This window comes from Peromyscus californicus, unplaced genomic scaffold (genome assembly GCF_007827085.1).
Source record: "Peromyscus californicus insignis strain IS unplaced genomic scaffold, ASM782708v3 Scaffold_10__1_contigs__length_136768540, whole genome shotgun sequence".
NCBI classification, from domain to species: Eukaryota; Metazoa; Chordata; class Mammalia; order Rodentia; family Cricetidae; genus Peromyscus; species Peromyscus californicus.
In genome coordinates this window covers 135,775,141-135,802,429 of record NW_026294391.1, presented here as the reverse complement: position 1 = coordinate 135,802,429, position 27,289 = coordinate 135,775,141, and the positions used below count along the sequence as shown (strand labels likewise).

The following is a 27,289-nucleotide window of genomic DNA, read 5'->3' as shown; positions in this document are numbered from 1 at the left end:
CTGTGTAGTTCAAGCTTGTAGTGATTCTTCTGCTTCAGCCTTCTGGGTGCTGGAGTTACAGTCACCATACCCAGTTTATGCTGTACCGGAAATGGAACCCAGGGCTCCCGGCATGCTAGGTAAGCACTCTACCAATTGGACCACCTCCTTCACTCCTGAAAATTATCTTTCATCCCTCTTTCTTTCCTCCCTACACCATTGCATTTACTGTCTATCATCAATTTTATTAAGCATATCTCAAATACAGGGAAAGCAAAAGTGTGAAGCATCCTTCCTCATGGATCTATCAAAGTACTGCTTTTCTTCTGCTTTTTCTCCAGGGATCAAAGTGGCAATGCACCTCAGTTCAAGAAAGTAGTTTTTCAGGAATTTACTGATGGCTCCTTTAGTCAACCCTTGTACCGGGGAGAACTAAATGAACATTTGGGGTTGTTGGGGCCATATATAAGAGCAGAAGTTGAAGACAATATTATGGTAAGTTAAGGACAATGGAATTACAAAAATTCTATATATTTAGTTTGCTTCTGATTATAAAAATAATATATGTACATATGGCATGAAAGTTAAAACAGGTTAGGCCAGTGGTACTCAACCTGTGGGTCAAGACCTCTTGGGGGAGTATAATGACTCTCACAGGGTCACCTAAGACTATCAGAAAACACAGATATTTACATTACAGTTCATAACTATAGCAAGATTAGAGTTATGAAGTAGCAACAAAAGTAATTTTATGGTTGGGGGTCACCACAGCATGAGGAACTATATTAAAGGATCAAAGCATTAGAAATGGTGAGAACCACTAGTCTAGGTCCAACCTACAGCCTGCAAACTACATGCAACCAAATATAGATATGTGTGTCCTAACACAAAATCACAAATTTACTTAAAACATTATGGAGGGGTTTGTTTGCATTTTTTTTGAAATTCATTTGTACAATTCTTCATTGTGAATGTTAGTAGATAACATCATGTCGTAGTGTGAAAAGGCTGAACACACCTGGTCTATGGGAACAAAAATAACTAATGAGAGAGAGGAGGAAAAGGAGAAGGTAGAAGACTGTGTGATGAATATGTTCAAACTGCATTATTTACATGTATGAAAATACCCTTGTGTAACACAGTACTATGTACAATATACACCAATGGGAAAATTAATATACACCAGTGGGGAAAATAATGTGTTCTACCATCTGAAAAAAATTAAAGTACATAAAAGTTAAGAAGTTGAATATAATCCTATAATTATCATTTTAATATATATTCCTTATCTGTTGCCTGATTTTTATCTTTATGTATTAGAAATTATACCATATGCAATATATGTAATTCTGTCTCTTTTTAATTATGTATTATGCAATAAACATTTTACATCATTCAAACACTTCCTAAGTAAGAAGGAAGGACTATGTGTCTGGGCATGGTTGTATATGTCTTTAATTCTCCCCCAACTCCCACTTCCACACTCAGGAGGCAGAGACAGAGGCAGGTGGATCTCTATGAGTTTGCGTTCAACCTGGTCTATGTAGGGAATTTAAGGATAGCCAAGGTAACATAGGCTCTATCTCAAAAAGCAAAACAACAAAAAAGAATGACTACATGATATTCTATTACATGAATTGTTGGGACCATAGGTTACTTAACCATATACATTGGATAACCTTTGAGATCATTTCCTTTTTCCTTTTCTTTGTTTCTTTGAGACAGTATCTCACAATGTAGCCTTGTGTCTTAGTCAATGTTTTATTGCTGTGAAGAGACAACATGACCAAAGCAACTTTTATAAAAGAAAGCATTTAACTGAGGGGGAGCTTTCTTATACAGGTTTAGTCCAATATCATCATGGTGGGAAACACAGCAGTAGGCATGTCAGGCATGGTGCTGGAGAGTTAGCTGAGAGCTACATACTGATCCACAGGCAAAGAGAGAGACTCTGAGCTTGGCATGGTCTTTTGAAACCTCAAAGCCCAGCCTGTAGTGACATACTTCCTCCAACAAAGCCACACCTACCCCAACAAGGCCACACCTCCTAATAGTTCCACTCCCTGTGGGACTATGGTGGCCATTTTTATTCAAACAACCACACCTTGGCTGACCTGAAACTCACTAGGTAAACTTGTCTGGCCCCAGACTCACAGAGATCCTCCTGTCTCTGCCTCTTGAATATTATGATGAAAAGTGAATGCCATCATACCTAGTGTATTAGTCAGGGTTCTCTAGAGTCACGGAACTTATGGAATGAATATATAAATTTATATATAAAGGGAATTTATTGGAATGACTTAAAACTGCAGTCCAACAAATCCAACAATGGTTAGCTGTGAATGGAAAATCCAAAAATCTATTAGTTGCTTAGTCCTACAAGGCTGAGTGTCTCAGCTGGTCTGTATATGCTGGAATCACAAAGAGGTAAACTCCAATGCCAATGAAGGAATGAATGTGCTGACAAGGCGAGGGCAAGCAGACAAAGAACCAAACCTTCCTTCTTCCATGTCCTTATATAGGCTTCTAGCAGAAGGTGTAACCCAAATTAAAGGCATGTCTTCCAGCCTCAAGATCTGGATCAAAGGTGTGTTATCCTCCCACCTCACGATCCAGATCAAAGGTGTGCCCTCCATTTCTGGATTGTAGTTCATTCTAGATATATTGAAGTTAACAACCAAGAATAGCCATCACAAGTCCACACCTTGTCAACTTGACACACAATCATATCTCCGTATGTAATGATTAATTTCCAAATGAAAACAATAACCAGGTCATAATGCCTAAACTTAACTACCCCACATACAACTGCCAATGTATTATATATTTAACAAGATCATAATTATGCCTAACATGATTTAACTATACCTTGTACAACCACAAACACAGCAACTCTTACAAACGAAAACATTTAATTGGGGCTGGCTTACAGTTTCAGAGGTTTAGTCCATTCTCATGATGGTGGGAAAAATGGCAGTATACAGGCACACATGGTGCTAGAGAAGGAGCTGTGGGTGCTACATCATGATCCACAGGCAGCAGAAGGAGACTGCCACACTAACCCTAGCTTAAGCATATGAGACCTCAGTGCCCACCTCCACAGTGACATACTTCCTTCAGCAAGGCCACAACTCCTAATAGTGCCACCCCCTATGGGCCAAGCACTCAGACACATGAGTCTATAGGGGCCATTCCTATTCAAACCACCACACCCAGCTTTGTTTTTTTTTTCTATTTATAAATAACTTTTCCTTTTCCTAGGATAGAACTCTAGAACTGCACTATACAGGAACTATGAATTCTCTGTCAATGTTCTTTATAAATTTGTCTTTTGGGAGGGGATAATTTTATTAATATTACCTTACATATTAGATATTGACCAGTGATAATTTTAATTGAAAGTATTTTCCTAAGTTTACTGTCTCTTAACTTCATATGATTTTTTTAAAAATAACTTTTTTAGGTAGCAACTCATAAAACTTTCCTCTTTGACATTTTCATTGTTTTTATATTCACAAAAATTTCTCTGTACCCAGAAGAGTTTTAAATATTTTCTTTTATAGATTCATTTTTATATTCAATTATTTAACCATCTCTCAATAACTCCTGTAAAATTGTGAGTAATTTTTGGTGCATTTTAAGAAAAAGATCAAAGTTTTTTATTCCATTTATTTTCCCAGATGATTGATAGTAAAGATATAGAAGCATCTAAAGCTATGGGATTGTAGATACGTTTCTTTCTGACTTGGAATTTATTTTACTTTGCATGTGTTCTATGATAAATATGCATAGGTTTTTAAATCTAAAAAGCAAATTTTTTAAAGAGAAGACACAACTTTGGGGAGTAGGGATGTAGGGTTTGATCTGGAAGAAAAGTGGAGGTAAATATAATCAAAATACAGTGTTTGTAATTCTCAAAAAACTGATTAAAAATAAGTAAAATTTTTAAAAGATAATACACATCCATCTTGGTATCTGTTATGGCAAATCTTAAATAGTCACTTCTGAAGTTATAGTGACATTTTCTGTTTACTTTTGAATTACTTTTAAGTGATTAAAAATTTTCTCTTTCATAATTTTCATATTATAAAATTAGAATTTAAATTTTTCTAGTAACTTTCTTCTTAAATTCTAAGGTAATAAAAATTGAATAAAGACCAAAAGATAGAGGCAAACAAATATAAAACTTTATAACTCTTTAGGATTTTATTATTCTAAAAAAGTTTTTCTTTCTGGGTTTTTTTTCCTCTTCAGGTAACTTTCAAAAACCAGGCTTCTCGCCCCTACTCCTTCTATTCTAGCCTTATTTCTTATAAGGAAGATCAGAGACAAGGAGAAGAACCTAGAAGAAACTTTGTTAAGCCTAATGAAACAAAAATTTATTTTTGGAAAGTACAACATCATATGGCACCCACAGAAGATGAGTTTGACTGCAAGGCCTGGGCTTATTTCTCTGATGTTGATCTTGTAAGTGGTTCTTTATTGGGATAGTCATATTCTCACTTAAAAGAAATGGCCTTTATTTTTTATGGATATGGGTGTTTTGCCTGTGTGCATATCTGTGCATCATGTGCATGTTTGGTGCTTCTGGAGGTCAGAAGGAAGCTTTAAAGTCCTTGGAACTGGAGTTAGAAATGGTTGTGAGCTGCCATGTGAGTGCTGGGAATAGAACCCAGATCTTCTGGAAGAACAGCCAGTGCTCTTAACCATTGAGCCATTTTCCAGCCTGGTTTTTATCTTCTATGCTAAGAATTTTGTTGTTTATCCTAAGCACAATGAGAAGTTTTAAAGTGAGGTAAGTGATGTCACTTTTCTGTGTTAGAAATATCACTCTGGAATCTATTGCAGAGAATAAATGGTATTTTGGCATACAAATTGATAAGAGAGAACTTACACTAATACAATTAATGTCCTCCTGGGAACTCTAGGAAAGAGATATGCACTCAGGATTGATTGGACCCCTTCTGATTTGCCACACGAACACACTGAATCCTGCTCATGGAAGACAAGTGTCAGTACAGGAATTTGCTCTGTTTTTTACTATCTTTGATGAGACCAAGAGCTGGTACTTCACTGAAAATGTGGAAAGGAACTGCAAGAAACCCTGCAATATCCAGATAGAAGACCCCACTTTGAAAAATAATTATCGCTTCCATGGTAACATAATCGATACATAAATATTGTTCTTTATGAAATATAGTGTGTACTTTTTCAAATGAGCTTTGAGCCAGAGATTTGAACAGTAATGAGAAGTGAAATCCTGATGGATATCAGGATTTTCTGTTGATAAAAAGGAAAGAAACTTCAGTGATACATTTTGATAATTTTCTCTTTGTTCTTCTCCAGCAATCAATGGTTATGTGATGGATACCCTACCAGGCTTAGTAATGGCTCAAGATCAAAAAATTCGTTGGTATCTTCTCAGCATGGGCAGCAATGAGAACATCCAATCTATTCATTTCAGTGGACATGTGTTCACTCTACGGAAAAAAGAGGAGTACAAAATGGCAGTGTACAACCTCTACCCAGGTGTGAGATAGTTTTTTTTCTACCTACTGTATGTATTGAATACTTACTTTAAATGGTCTTAGTACTGGTGATATAATCAATAACAAAGCAGAGAAGCTCCTTTCTGAAATCCCTTACTTTTTTTTTAAGATTTATTTATGTACTTTATGTATATGAGTGCTCTGTCTGCATGTATACCTGCACTCCAGAAGAGGGCATCAGATCCCATTATAGATGGTTGTGAGATGCCATGTGGTTGCTGGGAATTGAACTCAGGACCTCTGGAAGAGCAGCCAGTGAGCTTACGTGCTGAGCCATCTCTCCAGCCCAATCCCTTACTTTTTCAAGTAATTTTATCCTGTACAGAGAGAGAAATAAATTAGCAAAAGAACAAGATACTTTTAGGTATATAAAAACTACTAGAAATGAATAAGTACCATATAGTACTTTCCTAAGAATCTTTTATCATTTTCCCTTCAAATTCCAGTAGTTATCAAGACTGCTTTGTTTATGTATGTAACCAATATATTGGTGAGGCACTAATTAAAGTGTTGATCCATGGGGGTTCCTCAGCTATTGGTTCATAGTTGATGTGTTTCCACTAGTTTGGCTATTTGTCCCTGTGCTTTTTCCAATCATGGTCTCAACATCTCTCGCTCATACAATCCCTCCTCTCTCGCTGATTGGACTCCCAGAGCTCCACGTGGGGCCTGGCCATGGATCTCTGCATTCACTTCCATCAGTCATTGGATGAGAGTTCTATCACAACAGTTAGGGTGTTTGGCCATCCAATCACCAGAGTAGGTCAATTCGGGCTTTCTCTCGACCATTGCCAGTAGTCTATTGCGGAGGTATCTTTGTGGGTTTCTGGGGACCTCTCTAGCACTTTCTGGATCAGGTCCTCTGGATAAGTGAGACAGTCGATTAGCTTGAACTGTTTGGGAGGCCCCCAGGCAGTGGGACCAGGACCTGTCCTTAGTGTATGAGCTGGCTGTTTGGAGCCTGGGGCCTATGCAGGGACACTTTGCTCAGCCTGGGTGAAGGGAGGAGGGGACTGGACCTGCCTCAACTGAATCTACCAGGCTGAGCTGAATCCCCAGGGGAGTCCTTGCCCTGGAGGAGATGGGAATGGGGGGGTGGATTGGGGGGAGAGCAGGGGGTGGGAGGAGGGAGGACAGGGGAATCCGTGGCTGATATTTAAAATTAAATTAATTATAAATTTAAAATATATATAAAGAATTTAATGACATCACATTGAATACTAAAAAAAAATTAAAGTGTTGATCAAAACACAATTTTATTTTTAAACAGTATATTTGTGTGTGTCTGTGTATGTCTGTGTGTCTGTGTCTTTGTCTCTGTTGGTATGCACATATACATGCCTGGTGCCCACAAAGACCAGAAGAGGTCATCAGAACCCCTGGAACTGTAATTGCAGGTAGTTGTGGGCCACCTGACATAGTTAATGGATACCAAACTTAAGTCCTCTGCAAGAATACTAGCACTCTTAACCAATGAGCTATCTGTCCAGCTTCTCTCCTCCCTCCACCTTCCTACAACTTGAGATCCCTTTACCTAGTACCATGGATCCAAGATGATCTTACTGTGATTTCTCTTCCCCTTAAAGGTTACATATGGTCAATAGTAAAGACACCTATAGGATTTTTTTGATATAGAAATATAGGATATAGATATGATAGGATGAAAGGGTAGATTATTGAACCTACTTTTAAAGAGCAACAACTTGTTTAAAATGTTTTACATTGGTATAGATTTTAGTTTATTGATACAAATTTAAAGTTAATTTTGTTATGCTGTATGTATATTTCTACTCTTGTTTAAGGTATTATGTTTGTGCAGCTCATTTAAATTGTAATGGATAATTAAGAAATACAGATTAATAGTTAATCATCTATGACAGTCAAACTTACAGTCATGTTAGTTTAGTTTTCTAGGTATATATACATACATTTCAGATAGATAAGTAATCTTCAAACACTTCAAAGACCTACATAATATGGCATTTAAAATGTTTTAAAAACTTAGACTTTCTGGACAATAAGACACGTCTGCTCATGGCAGCACCGATTTACTTCAAAGAGAAAGATGGGTGTTCATGGGAGCACTTCACCAGCTGGTCCACATCTCCAAGGCCCCTCTCTGCAATCACAGGAATGGCTTCCCAATCTTGCATCCTGGCTGGAAAGTGCCTCCATTGGGATAAATGTCAACATGTCCTACTGGTTTCTGGATCCCAATACTTTAGCCAGGTGACCCTCTGGTGAATGTGTGTAAGACATCCACGAAATCTGCATCATCAGGAGAAAGGCGACTGGGGGCCTCTGCATACTCAAAGTTAGGCCTGGCTGGATCCGAGCCAGTGATTCTGTTAACCTTCTTGTTGGTCAGACTTCCTGCCACCCCAGCAGCATGGGCTCCGAGGCTATACCCCAACAGGTGGACATTGTCCAGGGGGTAGTTAAATTCTTCCTCCATCCAGTTGATGAACCTGGCCACATCGTTTCCCACCAGCTTGGTGTAGCCAGCAGACACTGGATAATGTTGCTGGGCCCGATATAGCCAGTCCACTACAATGACATTGGAGTCAGGTTCTCTCTTGCACAGGGTGGTCACAAGTTTGGGCACCCAACTCTCACACATTCCTGTCACGGTCCAGCCATAGATCACCACAAAGGTCTTGCTGCTGTGCTTGAAGTGGCAGTCAGACTCAGATTCTGCTACTCCAGGAATGAGGTGACAAGTGTCCTCAGCTGTGTCTTCAGGGGTCCTTAGGGCAAATTTACTTTCAATGTTTGCAAAATCTCTTCCCTCGACTGCTGCGGCCACCCCTCTGTGGAAGGCAGTCAAACTCTGAAGCCACACTCCCAGGGCCACCAGGAGCAGGACTTTGCTCTCCATCTCTTGGCGCATGCTTCTGCTGCAGGAAATGCAGGGTATGGGCTAGCAGGAGGGAGCGGATCCAAGTAGCAAGGGATTGAGCAGGAGGCCCCAGAGGGCTGGGGCACAGTAGAGCTCCACAGGGCAAGTCAGCCTTTAAAGGGGGAGGGCAGGGCAGCTGGAAGGGGCAGAATTCCTGGGAGAAGGAGGAGGAATCAAGTCTGACTGCCACTTCAAGCACAGCAGCAAGACCTTTGTGGTGATCTATGGCTGGACCGTGACAGGAATGTGTGAGAGTTGGGTGCCCAAACTTGTGACCACCCTGTGCAAGAGAGAACCTGACTCCAATGTCATTGTAGTGGACTGGCTATATCGGGCCCAGCAACATTATCCAGTGTCTGCTGGCTACACCAAGCTGGTGGGAAACGATGTGGCCAGGTTCATCAACTGGATGGAGGAAGAATTTAACTACCCCCTGGACAATGTCCACCTGTTGGGGTATAGCCTCGGAGCCCATGCTGCTGGGGTGGCAGGAAGTCTGACCAACAAGAAGGTTAACAGAATCACTGGCTCGGATCCAGCCAGGCCTAACTTTGAGTATGCAGAGGCCCCCCTGAAAGGTCGCCTTTCTCCTGATGATGCAGATTTCGTGGATGTCTTACACACATTCACCAGAGGGTCACCTGGCTAAAGTATTGGGATCCAGAAACCAGTAGGACATGTTGACATTTATCCCAATGGAGGCACTTTCCAGCCAGGATGCAAGATTGGGAAGCCATTCCTGTGATTGCAGAGAGGGGCCTTGGAGATGTGGACCAGCTGGTGAAGTGCTCCCATGAATTTTTCATAGCAAAAATGCACTTGAGATATCTGAGAATGATGGAACTGAATTTGGTAGCTTATTGTGATGACACATATTGTAAATAAGCCAATGTATTTCATACTCATTTTTAATGAAAAATAATTTTTGTTCCTTTTGATTTTAAAAGGAGTTTTTGAGACAGTGGAAATGCTACCATCCAGAGCTGGGATTTGGCGAGTAGAATGTCTTATTGGCAAGCACTTACAGGCTGGAATGAGCACTCTTTTTCTAGTGTACAACAAGTGTGAGTAACTGTGGGTAGAAGCTCACAAACTATTCCGTCTATTTCTATACAACTTTCCTCCTGCTTGAAGTGGTTGTCTTTATCAAGAAATAAATGCAAGCTTATATTATTATTAAATTTAAAATGAATGTTGCTGGTAGAAACCATCAGAGTCCTCAGAGGAAATAGAAGCTTTGGACCCTTTGAATATGAATCTGTGGTATTTAACAAACTGGTGGCTAAACAGTCTTCAATTTCACAGTAGTAGATTTGGGGACTTAATTTTAATTCAATTAACCAAAGATAACTTACAAACTTCACACGGAAGAGTTTGGGGATATAACTTTAAACAAGTAAGAGAACCACCACCTACCTAAATATTATAGTTTATCCTTGTTTTCATGGGTTCTGTGTCATTTCTAGCTTCTATGTTTGATTTCAGGGTGTCAGATTCCCCTGGGAATGGCTTCTGGAAGCATCAGGGATTTTCAGATTACAGCTTCAGGACACTATGGTAAATACTGTTATTCTTGCTATAAGAATCTAAGCTGATTTTTTTTCATTTCTGTTGGAGAGTTTCAAGTAACCAATCTACTTCCTTCCATGCTTTTCTCTCTTTTCTACATTATTTTAAAATTATATATATAATTTCCCTGCATATATACCTGTGCACCACTGGCATGCCTGGTGCCCGAAGAGGCCAGATAATGACATAGAATTCCCTGGAACTGGAGTTACAGGTGGTTGTGAGCTGCTTTGTGGGTGCTGGGAATTGAACCTGGCTCATCTGGAAGAGCAGCACATGCTCTTAACTGCTAAGTCATCTCTTAAGCCCCCTCCATGTTTTCCCTACTTCTGCTCAGTAGATTCCTCTCAAGTCTGTACCCTTTCCATTTCCCACTCTGACCATCTTAATTCAGGCACTTTCATTTCTTACCTGGGCAATGACATTAACTCCTGAAATACCCTCCCTACTGCTCCTATGGGTTCATTCTACTGTGCATAGTAGAAAGCTACACTTTCTTCTGAACAGCAGTAGTAAAGCTTGAATAGAGTCTATAGAAAATTCTCACACATTATTCTAGAATAAGAATTTACAGATCATTGTCTATAGGCCCATTAACTATTTTCATATGTGAGTTAAGAATAATATTTCATTTTTAGTGTATATTATCTAAAAGTATAGATTTCATTGTGACATTTTTGTTTTCCTATTTGAATATAATATGCTTTGATTCTAATCAGTGCCCTCTATTACCCTCTGATACTCCTCTTCCCACTTTCCAGTCAGCTTCCTCTTCCCAAATAGTTAACTTATCCATTTAAAAAATTTATTACCGTTATTTATGTATGTGTGTATGTGCACGCACATGTCTGTGTGCACATATAGAAGTCAGAACACAGTCTACATGAGTCTTTTCTCTCCTGATATGTAGATCAAATTCAAGTCATCAACCTTAATAGCAAACAATTTTACTCACTGAAGCATGTGGTGATATATTGTGTCCCCCAATATATTGTGCATCCTAATAAAGCTTATCTGAGGATCAGAGGAAAAAGCCAGCCACTATATTAAACATAGAAGTCAGGCAATGGTAGCACATGCCTTTAATCCTAGCATTCTACAGGCAGAGATCCATCTGGATCTCTGTGAGTTCAAGGCCTCACTAGAAACAGAGCCAGGTGTGGTGGCACACACCTTTAATCCCAGCACTTGAGATCTCATGTCTTTGCTTGGGAAGGATAAATGCCTTTATTCCCAGGACTTGAGATCTCGTGTCTTGCTTGGGAAAGACACATGCCTTTAATCCCAGGAAGTGATGGCAGAAAGGAGAAAGGCATATAAAGCATGAGGACCAGGAACTAGAGGCCTTTAGGCTTTTTAAGCTTTTAGGCTTTTTAGCAGCAGTTCAACTGAGATCCATTTGGATGAGGACTCAGAGGCTTCCAGTCTGAGGAAACAGGATTAGCTGAGGAGTTGGTGAGGTGAAGTTGGCTGTGGCTTGTTCTGTCTCTCTGATCTCTCAGCTATCACCCCAATATCTGGCTCTGGGTTTGTTATTAATAAGACTTTTTAAGATTTGTGTTACAGAGGCATCTCACTAGTCCATCTTTTTCATTTTTAAATGACTTTAAAAAAGTTTCATGACATGTTAAAATTATAAAATTCAAATTGAAGTATCCATTAAAAGATCTTATTTTGCAACACAGTCATACCCACTCATTTACATAGCATCTGTAACTACAATGGCAGTTGTGTAGCTAAAACAGAGACCATATAATCTGCCTTTCTTTTTTATTTCTTTAAGAAATTTTTTATTCATTTTACATACCAATCACAGATCCCCCTCTCATCCCTCCTCCTACTCCTCCCCCAGTCCTCTCCCACCTCGATCCACCCCTCATCCCCTCCTCCGAAAGGGAAAGGCATCCCATGGGGCATCAGCAAAGCCTGGTACATTCATTTGAGGCAGGACGAAGCCCCTCCCCACTGCATAAGGCTGAGCAAGGCATCCCACCATAGGGAATGGGCTCCAAAAAGCCAACTCATGCACCAGGGATAGATCCTGATCCCACTGCCAGGGGCCCCTCAAATAGACCATGTGGTGATATGTTATGTACCCCAATATATTGTGTACCCTAATAAACTTATCTGGGGATCAGAGGACAGAGCCAGCCACTAGATTAGACATAGAGGACAGACAGTGGTAGCACACACCCTTAATCCTATCACTTGGGAGGCAGAGATCTGTCTTGATCTCTGTGAGTTCAAGGCCACACTGGAAACAGAGCCAGGTCTACACATGCCTTTAAAGGCACATGCCTTTAATCCCAGCACTTGAGATCTCATGCCTTTGCTACCAAGTATTTGGGAAGGACACACTGCTGTGGATATTGTTCTGTATAAATAAAACACTGATTGGCCAGTGGCCAGGCAGGAAGTATAGGCAGGACAAGGAGAGAGGAGAATTCTGGGAAGTGGAAGACTGAGTCAGGGAGACACTGCCAGCCACTGCCATGACAAGCAGCATGTGATGGTGCCGGTAAGCCACAAGCCACGTGGCAAGGTATAGATTTATGGAAATGGATTAATTTAAGCTATAAGAACAGTTAGCAAGAAGCCTGCCATGGCCATACAGTTTGTAAGCAATATAAGTCTCTGTGTTTACTTGGTTGGGTCTGAGCGGCTGTGGGACTGGCGGGTGACAGAGATTTGTCCTGACTGTGGGCCAGGCAGGAAAACTCTAGCTACAACACACGCCTTTAATCCCAGCACTAGGAAGGAAGGAAGAGGGCAGGACACATAAAGGTATATAAGGTGTGAGTAAACAGGAAGTCTCTCTTGAGGCTGACCAGTTGGTAAGGTGACATTGGCTGTGGCTTGTTCTGTTTCTCTGATCTTTCACCTTTCATCCCAATATCTGGCTCCAGGTTTTTTTTTATTAATAAGACCATTTAGCAATTCATGTTACAAGACCAAGCCACACAACTGTCTCCTACATGCAGAGGGCCTCGTCCGATCCCCTGCAGGCTCCACAGTTGTTGGTCTATAGTTTTTGAGTTCCCATGAGCTTGGTTTAGTTGTCTTTGTAGATTTCTCCATCATGATCTTGACCCCCCTTGCTCATACAATCCATCCTCCCTCTCCTCAGCTGGACTCCAGGAGCTCAGCCTGGTGCTTTGCTGTGGATCCCTACATCTGCTTCCATCAGTTACTGAATGAAGGCTCTATGATGACAGTTAGGATATTCACCAATCTGATTACCAGGGTAGGCCAGCTCAGGCACCCTCTCCACTATTGCTAGTAGTCTAAGCTGAGGTCATCCTTGTGGATTCCTGGGAATTTCCCTAGCACCAGGTTTCTCCCTAAACCCATAATGTCTCCCTTTATCAAGGTATCTCTTTCATTGCTCTCCCTGTCTGTCCCTGTTCCAGCTTGACCATCCCATTCTCTCATGTTCTCATCCCTCCTCCTCTCCCCTCTATTGCACCCCCTCAACCTGTAGCTGAAGTTTTCTTGTGTCCCAGCCTGCCGGCAATCGGGACAAATCTCTCCCATTCGCATCCCCCAAGTAAATACACAGAGACTCATATTACTTATAAACTGTATGGCCATAGCAGGCTGCTTGCTATCGGTTCTTATATCTTAAATTAACCCATTTCTATAAATCTATACCTTGCCATGTGCTTGTGGCTTGTGACTTACCGGTATCTTACATCATGCTTCTCCTCGTGGCGGCTGGCAGCATCTCTCTGCCTCAGCCTTCCACCTCCCAGAATTCTACTCTCTCCTTGTCCCGCCTACACTATCCTTCCTGCCTGGCTACTGGCCAATCAGCATTTTATTTATCAATCAATCATAGCAACATATATTCACAGCATCAACCCCAGTTTACTCAGGAGCTCTCATCTATTTCCCCTTCCCAGGGTGATCCAGTCATTCCTCTTAGGGTCCTCCTTGTTACCTAGCTTCTCTGGAGCTGTGGGTTATAGTCTGATTATACTTTGCTTTACATCTACTATCCACTCATGAGTGAGTACATACCATGTTTGTCTTTCTGAATCTGGATTACCTCACTCAGGATGATATTTTCTAGTTTTATCCATTTGCTTGCAAATTTCATGATGTCATTGTTTTGTACTGCTGAGTAATACTCCATTATGTATATGTACCATATTTTCTTTATCCATTCTTTGGTTGAGGGCCATCTAGGTTGTTTCCAGGTTCTGGCTATTACAAATAATTCTGCTATGAACATAGTTGAGCAAGTGTCCTTGTGGTATGATTGAACATCCCTTGGGTATATGCACAAGAGTGGTATCATTGAGTCTTGAGGTAGATTGATACCCAATTTTCTGAGAAGTTACCATACTGATTTCCAAAGTGGCTATACAATTTTGCACTCCCACCAACAGTGGAAGAGTGTTCCTCTTGCTCCACATCCTCACCAACAATAATCTGCCATTCTTAAAATACTTGCTATCTAGCCTTTGACATAAAAACTTTGTCAAACCTCTACTTTAAAGGAGAAAGAAAAAAAGAGGAGGTTTGAGTATTATTTAAAGAGTTTCTGGACAGAAAGTCTATGCTTTTTATTTCTTTTATTTTTTAATTATCTGACTTTTCTATAATAAATGTACATTATATGATAAAGCAATATTATAGAACCACTTGTAGATTGCATATATACCTCAGTGGTAAAGTACTTGCCTAACACATGCAAGGGCCCAAGTTCATTCCCCAGTACTGTCCTGCCACTAAAAAAAAATAGAACATGGGATATACAACATCAAAAAACAAGTTCTTTAGATAGTAATCAATGCTATCATACTTAAAACTTTTATGCATTTCTCTATCTCTTCCACAACTAATATTAACCTTTCTCTAGATAATACTATTGTTCCAGAGTTTTTAAGATAAATTGTATATATAATAATATAATCTCTCTTTTTTTTGGGGGGGGACAAAGGACAGTGGGCTCCAAACCTGGCCAGACTTCATCATTCTGGATCAATCAATGCCTGGAGTACCAAGGAGCCCTTTTCTTGGATCAAGGTCAGAAAACTATGAGAAATATATCAACATTCAACAAGTTCAAAACGTTATACCCTTTTATTCTGTAGTCTCTTCTATAAAACATCAGTTAACATATGAGGAAACTGTATAATAGAATGACTAATTAATTTGTGCAAAAATATTCACAAATGAATGCTTGTTCTGGTAGTTTGAATAAAATAACCCCCATAGGTTCACAGGGAATGGCACTATTAGGAGGTGTGGTCTTGTTGGAGTAGGTGTGGCCCCATTGAAGGAAGTGTGTTAACAGGGGACGAGCTTTGAGGTCTCAGATGCTCAAGTCACAGCCAGTGTGATATTCTCTTCCTGCTGCCTTTGGATACAGATGTTGAACTCTCAGTTACTTCTCCAGCATCATGTCTGCCTGCATGCCACCATACTTCTCGCCATGACAACAATGGACTAAACCTCTGAACTGAAATCCAGTCCCAATTAAGTATTTTCCTTTATAAGAGTTTTCATAATCATGGTGTCTCTTCACAGCAATAAAACCTTAACTAAGACACTTGGAATAGAATTGAATATACAGATGTGTCCCATTTCTTTCTACTTGGAATATAACATCACAATGATTTCTGTAATTGAATTTACTATCTTTCAAGACCATGTATTCTGTATTCTATGAGAATATATCTCCAACTGAGTAGGTGCCCCTGAGTCCTCTGATGCTCTGAATTTTTATACAAAAAGGGTAGCTCAGTAGTTCATCTTAAAAACAACTAAATTGTAGCTTCTTTTGTATAATTAAATCTGACTTTTTCAGGAATTTTGTATCCCTTGGGTATTAGGAAATACCTACTTAATGTAGTTCATTATGGTAAACTAGGATGGAGTAATACTTGAGGCAGGTTAGCTCAACTTTTTAAGATGGATACAGTCTTTTGATGTCTCACTTTGCTATTTCCTCTAGACCAGCCCTGACCAATGGAAATATGATGTGCACCACAAATTGTAGCATGTTGGGGAACACAATACCACCACAACAAATTAAAATCACATGTATTATTTTGCATGTTGTAGTAGCCATAATAAAAATGAACATGAAATTTATCTTTTTATTTTTAATGTTTGTGTGAGTGTATATGTGGTATGTATGTATGTGTGTACGTGCATGTGTGCACCTATGCATAGCACATGTGGAGACCAGGGGTAAATGTCAGTTGTATTTGTCTGTTACTTTCCACATTATTTTTAACCATATTTTATTAATTCTTTGAGAATTTCATATAATGTATTTTGAACATCTTCACCCACTCCCCCATCTCCTTCCATAACCACCCACTCCACTCTCCCTTACCTTTACACCCAAATTTGAGGTTTCTTCTTTTTTTTTCTTTCAATTTCAAGTCCAGCTTGTATTTATCCAGCTAGTCTTAGAAGTCGTGCCTTCCCTGTTTGTGCTCAACCTACTAGGTGTTACTCCATTAAAGATGAAATTTTCTGGTTTTCCTTCTTCCAGCAGTTATTTAATGCCAAAAGCTCATCAGCTAGTGGTGGGATTTTACACCCAATTACCCCCTCCTATATTGGGATTTTTTCTGGCTGGATCTTGTGAAGGTCTTGCGCTTGTTCACAATGGCTTTGAGTTCATATGTGTAACTACCCTGTATATTTGGAAAACACTATTCCCTTGTTGTTATTAACTACCTCTGGCCCTTACTAGCTTTCCACCCCATCTTCCATAAAAATCCATGAGCTACAGGAGGGGTTGATATGTAAGTCCCACTTAAGGCTGAGTATTCCACAGTCTCTTCTTCTTTGCATATTGACCATTTGGAAGTTGTCTTAGGGTGCTTATTGCTGTGAAGAGACACCATGACCACAGCAACTCTTATAAAGAAAAGAGATAATTGGGGTGGCTCACTTACAATTTCAGAGGTTCAGTCCATTATCATCATGATAGGGAGTATGGCAATGTGCAAGAAGACATGGTGCTGGAGGAATAGGTCCTACATCTTGCAGCCAACAGGAAGTCAACTGAATGTCACACTGAGGGAAGCTTGAGCAAAAGAGACCTCAAACCCACCCCCACGGTGACACACTTCCTCCAACAAGGCCACACCTCCTAATAGTGCCACTCCCTTTGGGGGCCATTTTCTTTCAAACCACCACAGAGGTCTCTGTATTGCCATCTACTGCAAGGAGAAAGTTCTCTGATGAGGATTGAGAAATACTCTGAGCTATGAGTATAGCAGTAAGTTATTAGGAGTCATTTTAATACTGTGTCCACTTAGCAAAATAATAGTATTGAGTCTTCCCCTAGGGCCTATAACTTATCAAATCACAAGTTCTCGGACCCTTTAACAGTGCCAAGTATGGTTCCCTGTCATGGAGCAGGTCTTAGATCCAAGCAGAAAGTAGTCAGTCACTTCAATAACATTTGTGCCATTATTACACCAGTGGGCATATCTTGCCAGATCAGTCATTATTGTAGCTTGCAGAGTTCATAGTTGGATAAGATTTTTGACTACTTTTCTCCCCTGGCAGTGTGCATAGACAATTGTTACACTATGAAAACTAGCCACTATGGATGAACCTTCCATATCATTGCCAGCTTGATTTTATCCATGTTCCATGACTCAAGTGTGTGGTGTCTTTAGCAATTGGGGTTTACCACCAAGTTCTAGAGGGTAAACAATAGCATTGTCAATAGCCTATAATTTTGGGGGATCTATGTGACCTCATTGACTAAGAACTCCAAAATAAGTAACCCATTCCTAGCACTGGGCTTTTTATTTGTTATCTTTGGAATCCAGTAGAGGCATTGTTACTCCATTGTAGGATAATTCCATTTTAATACTCCCCCTTTCTGTGTGTTCATCTCTCACTTACTCTACCTTTTTCCCTCTTTCTCTGCCTGTATGTGTGTGTATCTTCTACAGTAGTAAGTAGGTGTCTTCGTCAGTGTTCTGTTGCTGTGAAGAGACACCATGACCATGGCAACTCTTTAAAAGGAAAACGTTTAATTGGAGCTTGCTTATAGTTTCAGAGGTTTATTCCATTGTCATCTTGGTGAGGAGCATGGCAACATGTAGGCATACTGGTGCTGAAGAAGTAGCTGAGAGTTCTACATCTGTATCCACAGATAGCAAGAAAAGAACAACACTGGACCTGGCTTGGGTTTTTGAAACCTCAAAGCCCACCCCCAGTGACACACTTCCTCCAACAAAGCCACACCTACTCCAACAAGGCCATACTTCCTAATGACTCTCAAGTAGTGCCACTCCCTAATGACCAAGCATTCAAATATATGAGCCTATGGGGGCTATTCTTATTCAAAATATCACAGTAGGTTTCCATATGACTTTTTCCAAAGGCCTTTTGTGTTATTTACCCTCTTTTCCCTGTCCTTCCTATCCCCACCCAAATTTAGCCCTTCCTTTTCCATAATTCCCTTTTAGCCCTTTTACTAATGTGTTCAATCTCCCCTCCCATGAAAGCCCCCTTCCATGGCCCCTAAGTAACTTCCCAACTTCTATGAATATCCCAAATGAAACACATATTTCTACAAATTCAAAACTAAGATTCACAAATTATAGAAAACAAGTAACATCTGCCTTTCTGTCTGGTCTAGGTTACCTCACTTGGAATGATTGTTTCCATCTACATTCATTTGCTTCAGTATGTCGTAATTTCATTTTTATAATAGCTATATATTGTTCCATTTTGTGAATATGCCACATTTTCTTTATCCATTTGTCAGCTGATGGATATCTAGACCATTTCCATTTCCTGGCTATTGTGAGTAGAGCAGCAATGAACATGGATGAGCAGTAGGCATCTCTATAGTATAAAATGGAGAACTTTGGATATATGCCCAAGAGTGGTATAACTGGATCATGTGATAGTTCTGGTAGTTCTATTTCTAACTTTTTGAGGAACCTCTACATTGTTTTCATTGTACCAGTTTCTATATCTCGGTTTTATATGGGTGCCAAGGATCCAAACTCAGATCTTCATGCCTACACAGCAAGTACATTACTCAATGATCCATGCTTCTGGCCCATGAAATTCATCTTAATATGACATTTTATTTAGCAAAACATACCCCCCAAATAATACCATTATCCTATTATCAATCAGGCCCATGACTCCTTCAAAGGCAGATAAGTAAAATCTATTTTTTTTTAGGTAGGGGGGTCTCTTCCCATGACACATGGAAGCTGAGGACAGCTTGGAAGTACCAACTCAGCCTCTCTGCCCAGACACAAGTTGTGGTCCCTTATAGAGCCACAAACAGGAAATAGTGAACTCTGAATAACATATTCTGTTAAGTTTCTATTTACCAGATCTGGACCATTACTTTAACTGGCCAAGCTTATTTGTCCCAAAGTATTTCCTGTTCTTCTCAATTTCACATCAATTACTCAATACATCTGTGAACTTTTTTTTACTACTCTAGCAAAGTCATGATCAAAATATTAAGACAGACTTCCTTAGTATGTGTTCAACACAAACCAAGCTAGTAAATCCTTATCACTTATGAACTAGATGCTAGTATTAATCATTTCAATTAAGAACACCAAAACACAGAGATGTTACATAGCATTACAAGTCACACTCACAAAAAACATCTGTGCCAGGGCTCTTGCACCCTAATGTGAACCATTATATTATATGATGTGCACAATGTCCACTCTAGCTTGATAGTCATTTCTCAATGGTTACTGTGGTAATTAAACCAGTTACAAATCCCTTTAATTGTATTATCATTCAATCTTTCTTAAGATACAGAATACTATATCTTAAGGGAGTTGATATCATCTGTTCCACTTAGAAGAGATAAGCAAAGTCGGAGTTTAGGGAGATGTTTACAAGGAGGGGAGTTCAGATAGGCATCTGTATTGCTGACAAAACCTAAAATGTATAAAGCAGTATGACCCATAGGTACACAAGTGCTTGAACTGGCTTGAAAAGCACTAGGCAACAAGTACTAAACAATCAACAGCAGGTAATTGGCAGCCCCCTTGGAGCTATGCATCTGTCAGATTTACAATGTCTGTTGCCTGAAAACTAACATAGTATACTGTGAAAATTATTAACACCTTGTAGAAGGAAGTTTCTCCGGACCCACCTGGCCCTGTGGTCCTGAAGATGTTTATAAAATAATCACTCAGAGTCTTATAGTAATTTCTAAGTGTATGGCCTAATGGCTTCAGCTTCTGGCTAGCTAACTCATCTTAAATTAACCCATTCCTATTAATCTATATGTTACCACATGGCCATGGCATTACCTATCTGCTGGAATCTTGTTGTTCCGTCAGCAGTGACTGGCATCTCTCCCCATTCCACTCTTCTTTTCTCTGTATCTCGGCTTGCATTTCCCACCTGGCTATAAGCTTTCTTGCCATAGGCCAAACAGCTTTATTTATTATCCAGTGAGAACCACACATATTTACAGCATACAGAAAGATATCCCACAGCACTTTCCCTTTTCTGTCTAATCAAAAGGAAGGTTTTAACTTTAACATAGTAAAATTATATATAACAAAACAGTTGTCAAGCAAGAATTACAGTTACAATATTTGTATTTGGCAAAATTAAAGAAAATATTCTATCATCTATTCTATTTTTGTGACTCTAAAGTTTTATATCTAATTTATCTTTTATCATAACCAAGGAAAATTATAACTATCTAGTCTTCAACTCCATCAAAGTCCCTAGAAGGATATATTAATATTACCTGAGCAAACAGGAGGTGCATGACAAGCAACTTCCATAATTCTATAAATGACAGAGACATCTGGCTGCCTGGACATTCATCCAAAGTTCCTCTGTAATGTTGGGGCATCTACCTTCAGCCTACAGGCCTAGAGTCTCTGGCATAGCTTTCAGTGAAGCAAGAAATTTTAAGGACTGTTCTGCCCATTCTGGCAAAGTTCCTCAGGCACTTCTCCCCTTCTCCCCTTGTCCTGTAGAATGTCTTGTAGTTTCTTCTGTGAAGCAGGAACCTGAAGGACCATTTCATTTTGCAAAGTTCAGTGGTCACCTTCCTATGAGTCCTGCATGTCCAGTTATATAGCATCCTGTCAAGCAGTCAAGTCAAAGGCACTTTTTTGCCCAGTGGCTTACTTTTGCCACAAAGAAAGCAAACTCCATAATGAATTTCTTCGATGCCCATCATATTTTCTGAATTAGATTGGTGCTGCCAGGAGCAGACATGTTTCAATGTCCAGAAAAGTCTAAGTTCTTAAAACATTTTAAATGCCATATTCTGTAGGTCTTTGAAGTGTTTAAAGATTACCTACCTAATTGAAATATATCTATGTATACCTAAAAAACTTAACTAACATGACTATAAGTTTGATTATTCTAGATGACTATTAATCTGTATTTCTTAATTATATTTTACAATTTTAAATGAATTGCATAAACATAATACCTTAAACAAGAGTAGAAATATCCACACAGTATAACAAAATTAACTTTAAATTTGTATCAATAAACTAAAATCTATAGCAATGTAAAATATTTCAAATGAGTTGCTACTTTTTAGAAGTAGATTCAATTATCTACCCTTTTATCCTATCATATCTATATCCTCTTTTCTTCTTTAGAAAGAGATTGCATTTATAATCAACATACTTTAAATAAAAATAAACATTTATGAACAATGTTTTGGGAATTTGGGTGTAGTTTCTCATACTACTTCTTGCTGGTTGGGGGCGCTGGCAATCTTATGAAGATCCTGAGAAAATTAAGAATTATAGTTAAATCTTGGCTGTAATAGTCTGTGAGGCTGTATCGACCTTTCAGGGGGTCTTGATTGATCAAACTATATTAGCCTGGAAGAAATCCACAGGTTCTCATCTGTAGTGGGTAGCTGTTCCAGCTTTGACCTTGAAGCACTGCCCTTAGTGAGCAGCAGGTAACTTCTGTGGAAACCAAAGCAGAACATCTTTTCCAAAGCAACATATCCTTAGACACAAATTTTGAAATCAAGATACCTTTAAAATATACATATTGGTTTAACTGAGTAGCCCCTACAATCGAATCTCTTTGCAGTTAAAAATCCCAAAGACAATATAATAATATGCAGTATCCAGATTCTTTGTGTAATTTTCATCTTTATGTGGCTTAATTTTTATATTATTTTTGCTGTATCTTTATGTATCTATAATCCTTTTCTGATCATTGCTTTAAACTGTAGCATGGCTAGGACTGAAGCAGCAGCAGCCCTGGCTGCTGGCCCCACCCCACTCGGTTTTTCAACATGGTGCAGGTACCAATGAGTCACACTTACCTCCCCAATTCTGGGAAGTAGTACTAAGTAGTATACCTATGTTTTTAAGCCTGTAGCTGTGCTCCCAAGCCAGAAGGCAGTGGCTGGGAGAAGCCTCTTGGTATTGCAGCCTGTGAGAGATCACAGGAGCCTGCCATGTTGCTACTGAAGCCTGCCAAGACCAGGGGACACGGCCGGTAATGAGATGCATGAACTAGGAAGCTGTTCTTAGCTTCATTTTAGAATCTCCTTTTAAGTTTTCTCAGGTTTTAGGTGGAACTCTTGCCACCATGTATGGGCACCATTTGTAGGCAGAAGTTTTCCTGTATCCTGCCTGGTCCTGCAGCTGCTCGGTCCCAAGTAAATACACAAAGGCTTATATTACTTACAAACTGTATGGCCTATGGGTCAGGCTTCTTGCTAGCTAGCTCTTATAACTTAATCCATTCTATTAATCTGTATGTTGCCATGTGGCCATGGCATTACCATTCTGCTGGCATCTTGTTGCTCATTTGGCAGCAGCTGGTATCTCCCCTGACTCTACCCTTCTTCATCTTGTCTTCAGTTTGAATGTACCACCTAACCTTATCCTGCCCTGCCATAGGCCAATGCAGCTTTATTTATCAACCAATCAGAGCAACACATATTCACAGCATACAGAAAGACATCCCACTGCAACACCTTGCTCACTTTCTAGTAGAGACATATCTATTATAGTCAAACTGAAATACCTGTCTCCATACATAGGTGAAGTTGTTGACATATTATGTGTTAAACTGTTAAAAATATAAAAGGTACCAGTTATAGCTTAAAAGAGAGGCAGCAAAAAGTGGAAGTAGGTAATCTATCATCCATCAATCATAGAATGTAGGTAGACTGGCAAAACTTTATTAGACTCACTAGAAGATACATTAGCAAGTGGTAAACAAACAAACAAAAGCTTCTTATACTTTACATAAAGAAGTAGTGTAAACCAATTCTGGGAAAATATTGATTCTTGAATATGGTATTTTTTATTGATTATACCATAGTACTTAGAAGAAAAGTAGAGTGTCTTCAATCAGAAATACTAATTTGGGAGAAGGCAAGGATGTCTCATCTAAAGATAGGATCACTCTTTGACTCACTATTCTACTTCATTGTTTTCCTGCATTAATTACCACCATACCAAAAACAATGTTTTGTGCAGAGTAAGCACTAGAAATATTCTTTTAATGAATGGATATATAAATGTCATTTACATACTCTATCAAGAAGATAGAGTCACTAAACAAAAAGTTGTGTGATCATAGCAATTTGGTCATGTCTTTTGTCTTAGTGTTCTATTGCTATGAAGAGACAACATGACCACTGCAACTCTTATTAAGGAAAGCATTTAATTGGGACTTGCTTACAGTTTCAGAAGTTTAGTGTATTTTATGATCATGAGGGGAAGCATGACAGCAGGCAGGCATGTTGCTGGAGGAGGAGCTGAGAATTCTACATCTGGATCCACAGGCAGCAGGAAGAGAGAGGCACTGGAGCTTGGTTGAGCTTTTGAAACCCCAAAGCTCACCTCCATTGATACACTTCCTCCAACAAAGCCATACCTACACCAACAAGGCCATACCTCCTAATAGTGCCACTCCTTGATGACTAAGCTTTCTATTATATGAGCCTATTGGGGCCATTCTTATTCAGACCACCACAGCATCTATGAAAATGTTAACTCTGACTTGCTTATGAAGCCATTAACCTATATCTCTTGCCATGCATACATGGCTGATTGTTCTATTGATCATTCAGTTCTCTTTCTTTGGGAACTTATCATTTCTTACCACTCTGCCATTATTCACTCATTCATTCCAAAGCATTTTCTAAGCATTTTCATTTACATACTACCATGTTAGATACCAGAGATAGAGGGAACATTTGTTTGTTGCTTAGTATGTATTAGTTACTGGATTCATCATATTATACCTATTACCTCTTTAATCTTTTGAGATAAAAATTATCTTCACTTTACATATAAACAGACATGAGAAGAATCTCAGACCAATAAGAGAAGAAGACAAGCAAAGCACCTTTATAATGTAGTGCAATAATTTGCTAGAATGAAGTTATTATATATAACATGAAGTAGAAACACAGATAAAGCAGTACTAAATTTGTCTGAGTCAGGGAAGACTAAGCAGGAAAAATATTTTTACAATTAGCATTTGAAAGAAGTGTAATGATTTATTCCTGATAGTATTACAGAGATAGTGCTGGTCTAAGAAGGGGAGGAAATTAGTTTTGGCTGGTGCAGAAGTATTGGTTAAAGCATTGGGCCATTCTGGTTCATATGTACAGCCCCATGGATGTGTGTGAGGAGGAAATGACTCAATGATTTGAAAGTGATCTGGTTTGCTAGGAAATAGATAATTCACTAAGTACCTTTCCTACTCATTCCTACCATATGTTCCATGGCTTTAACTACATACATGTTCATATTTCAACATTGGTACCTGCTTCCCCTGACCATGCCAGGTAATTTGTAGAATTAGAGTCTTCCTAAGTGGATAATTAAAAACAATAACTAATTGTTTTCAGAGTGTAATATGTACTTTAAAAATAGATTAAAATAAATTGTTTTAATTGATAGGTAGATCTGTTGACACCAATGATTATTCATGGCATCAAGACTCAGGGTGCCCGTCAGAAATTTTCCAGCCTCTACATCTCTCAGTTTATCATCATGTATAGTCTCGATGGGAAGAAGTGGCTGAGTTATCGAGGGAATTCCACTGGAACTTTAATGGTATGTAATTAGTTCTTTCATGAGAGGGCAGGAAAACTTTAAAGAGCTTTTGGCAGATGGTACAGTCTACAAGCTCCCAAAAATGAATTTTCTTCCTATGGGTAATATGAATGTTTATGGACATACAAACAAAAAAGTCAAAGTTTTAATACTTTCATACATGATATAAATACAGACATGTTGTAGTATGAGAATGTGAATTTTCTTAGAGGTCTGTACATGAAAGACTTTAGTTTATCAGCCAAAACCATGAATGCAGATTAAGATCATTTGCATGAAAGAATGAGAAAACCTTGGGAATTTCTTCTCTAGAGGTAAGCTTGAGGAAATTAAACAGACGTAAATATTTAACATTGTTGGCTATACTTCTCTAATTTTACATCCCTGATTAGCTGCACCAGAAATGTATCCCAATTCTCTCTTTCTGTGTCCCTCCCATTTTGTCCATTTTCACTTATATGACTATATTGATTCAATGCAAAGCCCCATTCCCTCATCTTCACACTATAATATTATTCATATGCTGAGGCTATAGGTAGATATGACACAGGAGCTAAGGAGAAGAGTTACAGAGTTTTACTAACAAGTGCAAAATAGCTCTTGATATGCTACAAAACACTCCAGTGGTACCTATTATATTGATGATATGCATGATGCTAACAGAACCTGGTAAACAGAAAACAGTAACTGCTCTAATGTATTGTGATTCACACACAGAGATGCACACAAATAAGCCTACTTTGTTCTTGAAATGCAACTATATACAATGTTTAATATGTTTCCTGTTGGTTTTAAACAAATACTGTTCATCATGTATAAATAGTTTCCTTCTAGCCATGCATAATAGTGCACACCTTTAATTCTAGCACTTGGAAGACAGAGGCAGTTGGATCTCTGTGGAATCAAGGCCAGACTGGTCTATATAACTAGTTCTAGAGCAGCTAGAGTTACATAGTGAGACTTCATCTCAAAAAAAATTCTTCTATTTCTATATTGTTTGTAATTACAATTGAATTTTATCAAATACTTTATGAGCACTTTCCTCCCTATCTTTTCATACAACATATTTTTTTCATTTTTCTCTATTAAGAAATTTTCTACTCACTCCACATGCTATCCACAGATCCCCCCTCCTCCCTCCTCCCACCTCCCAGCCCTCTTTTGCAAGCCACCCCGCATCCCCACATCCCCCAAATCAAGGTCTCCCATGGGGAGTCAGCAAAGCCCAGCACACTGAGCCTAGGCAGGTCCAAGCCCCTTCCCACTGCACCAAGGCTGTGCAAGGTGTCACACCACAGGCACTGGATTCCAGAAGCCTACCCATAGACCAGGGACAGATCCCAATCCCCCTGCCTGGGTGTCCCCCAAACAGTTCGAGCCAAACAACCATCTTCCGTATCCAGAGGGCCTAGTCCAGTCCCATGGGGGCTCTACAGCCACCAGTCCACAGTTCATGGGCTTCCACTAGTGTGGCCAGTCATCTCTGAATGTCCTCCCATCATGATCTCAACATCCCTCGCCTGCAGTATCTCTCCTCTCTCTCATCAATTGGATTCCCAGAGCTCAGCCTGGTATCTGGCCGTGGATCTCTGTATCTGCCTCCATCTGTCACTGGACAAAGGCTCTATGATGACAGTTAAGTTATTTGCTAGGCTGGTCACCAGAGTAGACCGGTCCAGGCACCCTCTGGACCACTGCCAGCAGACCAAGGTGGGGTCAACCTTGTGGATTCCTGAGAGCCTCCCCAGCACCCTGCCTCTTCCTATTCCCATGATGTCCTCATCTATCATGGTATCTTTCTCCCTGCCCTCCCACTCTGTCCCTGTTCCAACTTGACCCTCCCATTTCCCTATGTTCTCATCCCCGACTCCTTGCCCTCTGCCATCCCCCCCAGTCCACTCATGTAGATTTCATCCTCTTCTCCTTCACAGGATCATCCATGTGTCCCTCCTAGGGTCTTTTCCTGTTAGCTAGCCTCTCTGGAGTTATGGGTCATACAACATATTTTGTGCATGTGTTTTCCCTCCCCCAACTCTTCTTAGATACTTCGCACCTCCCTACCTACCCAACTTTATATTCCCTCTCTATTTCTCCCTCTCTTTGAAAAAGAAACACAAAAAATGAAAATCAAAACAAAGCTGGTGGTGGTGGCACATGCCTCTAATCCCAGCATTCGGGAGGCAAAGGCAGGCAGATCTTTGTGAGTTTGAGGCCAGCCTGGTCTACAGAGCAAGTTCCAG

The 27,289-nt window shown here is 39.6% G+C and overlaps 2 protein-coding genes across 4 annotated transcripts in view; one reads left to right on the top strand and one right to left on the bottom strand.

Moving 5' to 3' along the window:
• The window catches only part of F8 (coagulation factor VIII), a 201,637-nt gene that overhangs the window by 105,148 nt on the left and 69,200 nt on the right, over positions 1-27,289 (top strand). For 2 of the 3 annotated variants that reach the window (XM_052742780.1, XM_052742786.1), the window contains 8 exons: positions 321-474; positions 4,234-4,446; positions 4,908-5,136; positions 5,326-5,508; positions 9,375-9,491; positions 9,913-9,984; positions 14,942-15,027; positions 24,894-25,049. In XM_052742780.1, the coding sequence (XP_052598740.1) occupies positions 321-474; positions 4,234-4,446; positions 4,908-5,136; positions 5,326-5,508; positions 9,375-9,491; positions 9,913-9,984; positions 14,942-15,027; positions 24,894-25,049 (1,210 nt within the window). The remainder of the gene's footprint in view (positions 1-320; positions 475-4,233; positions 4,447-4,907; positions 5,137-5,325; positions 5,509-9,374; positions 9,492-9,912; positions 9,985-14,941; positions 15,028-24,893; positions 25,050-27,289) is intronic. The other variant, XM_052742782.1, reaches the window with a different exon arrangement.
• LOC128113204 (lipoprotein lipase-like) lies at positions 7,733-8,469 on the bottom strand. Its single transcript, XM_052742795.1, has one exon. The coding sequence runs from the start codon at positions 8,416-8,418 to the stop codon at positions 7,750-7,752; it is 669 nt and encodes a 222-aa protein (XP_052598755.1). The 5' UTR covers positions 8,419-8,469; the 3' UTR covers positions 7,733-7,749.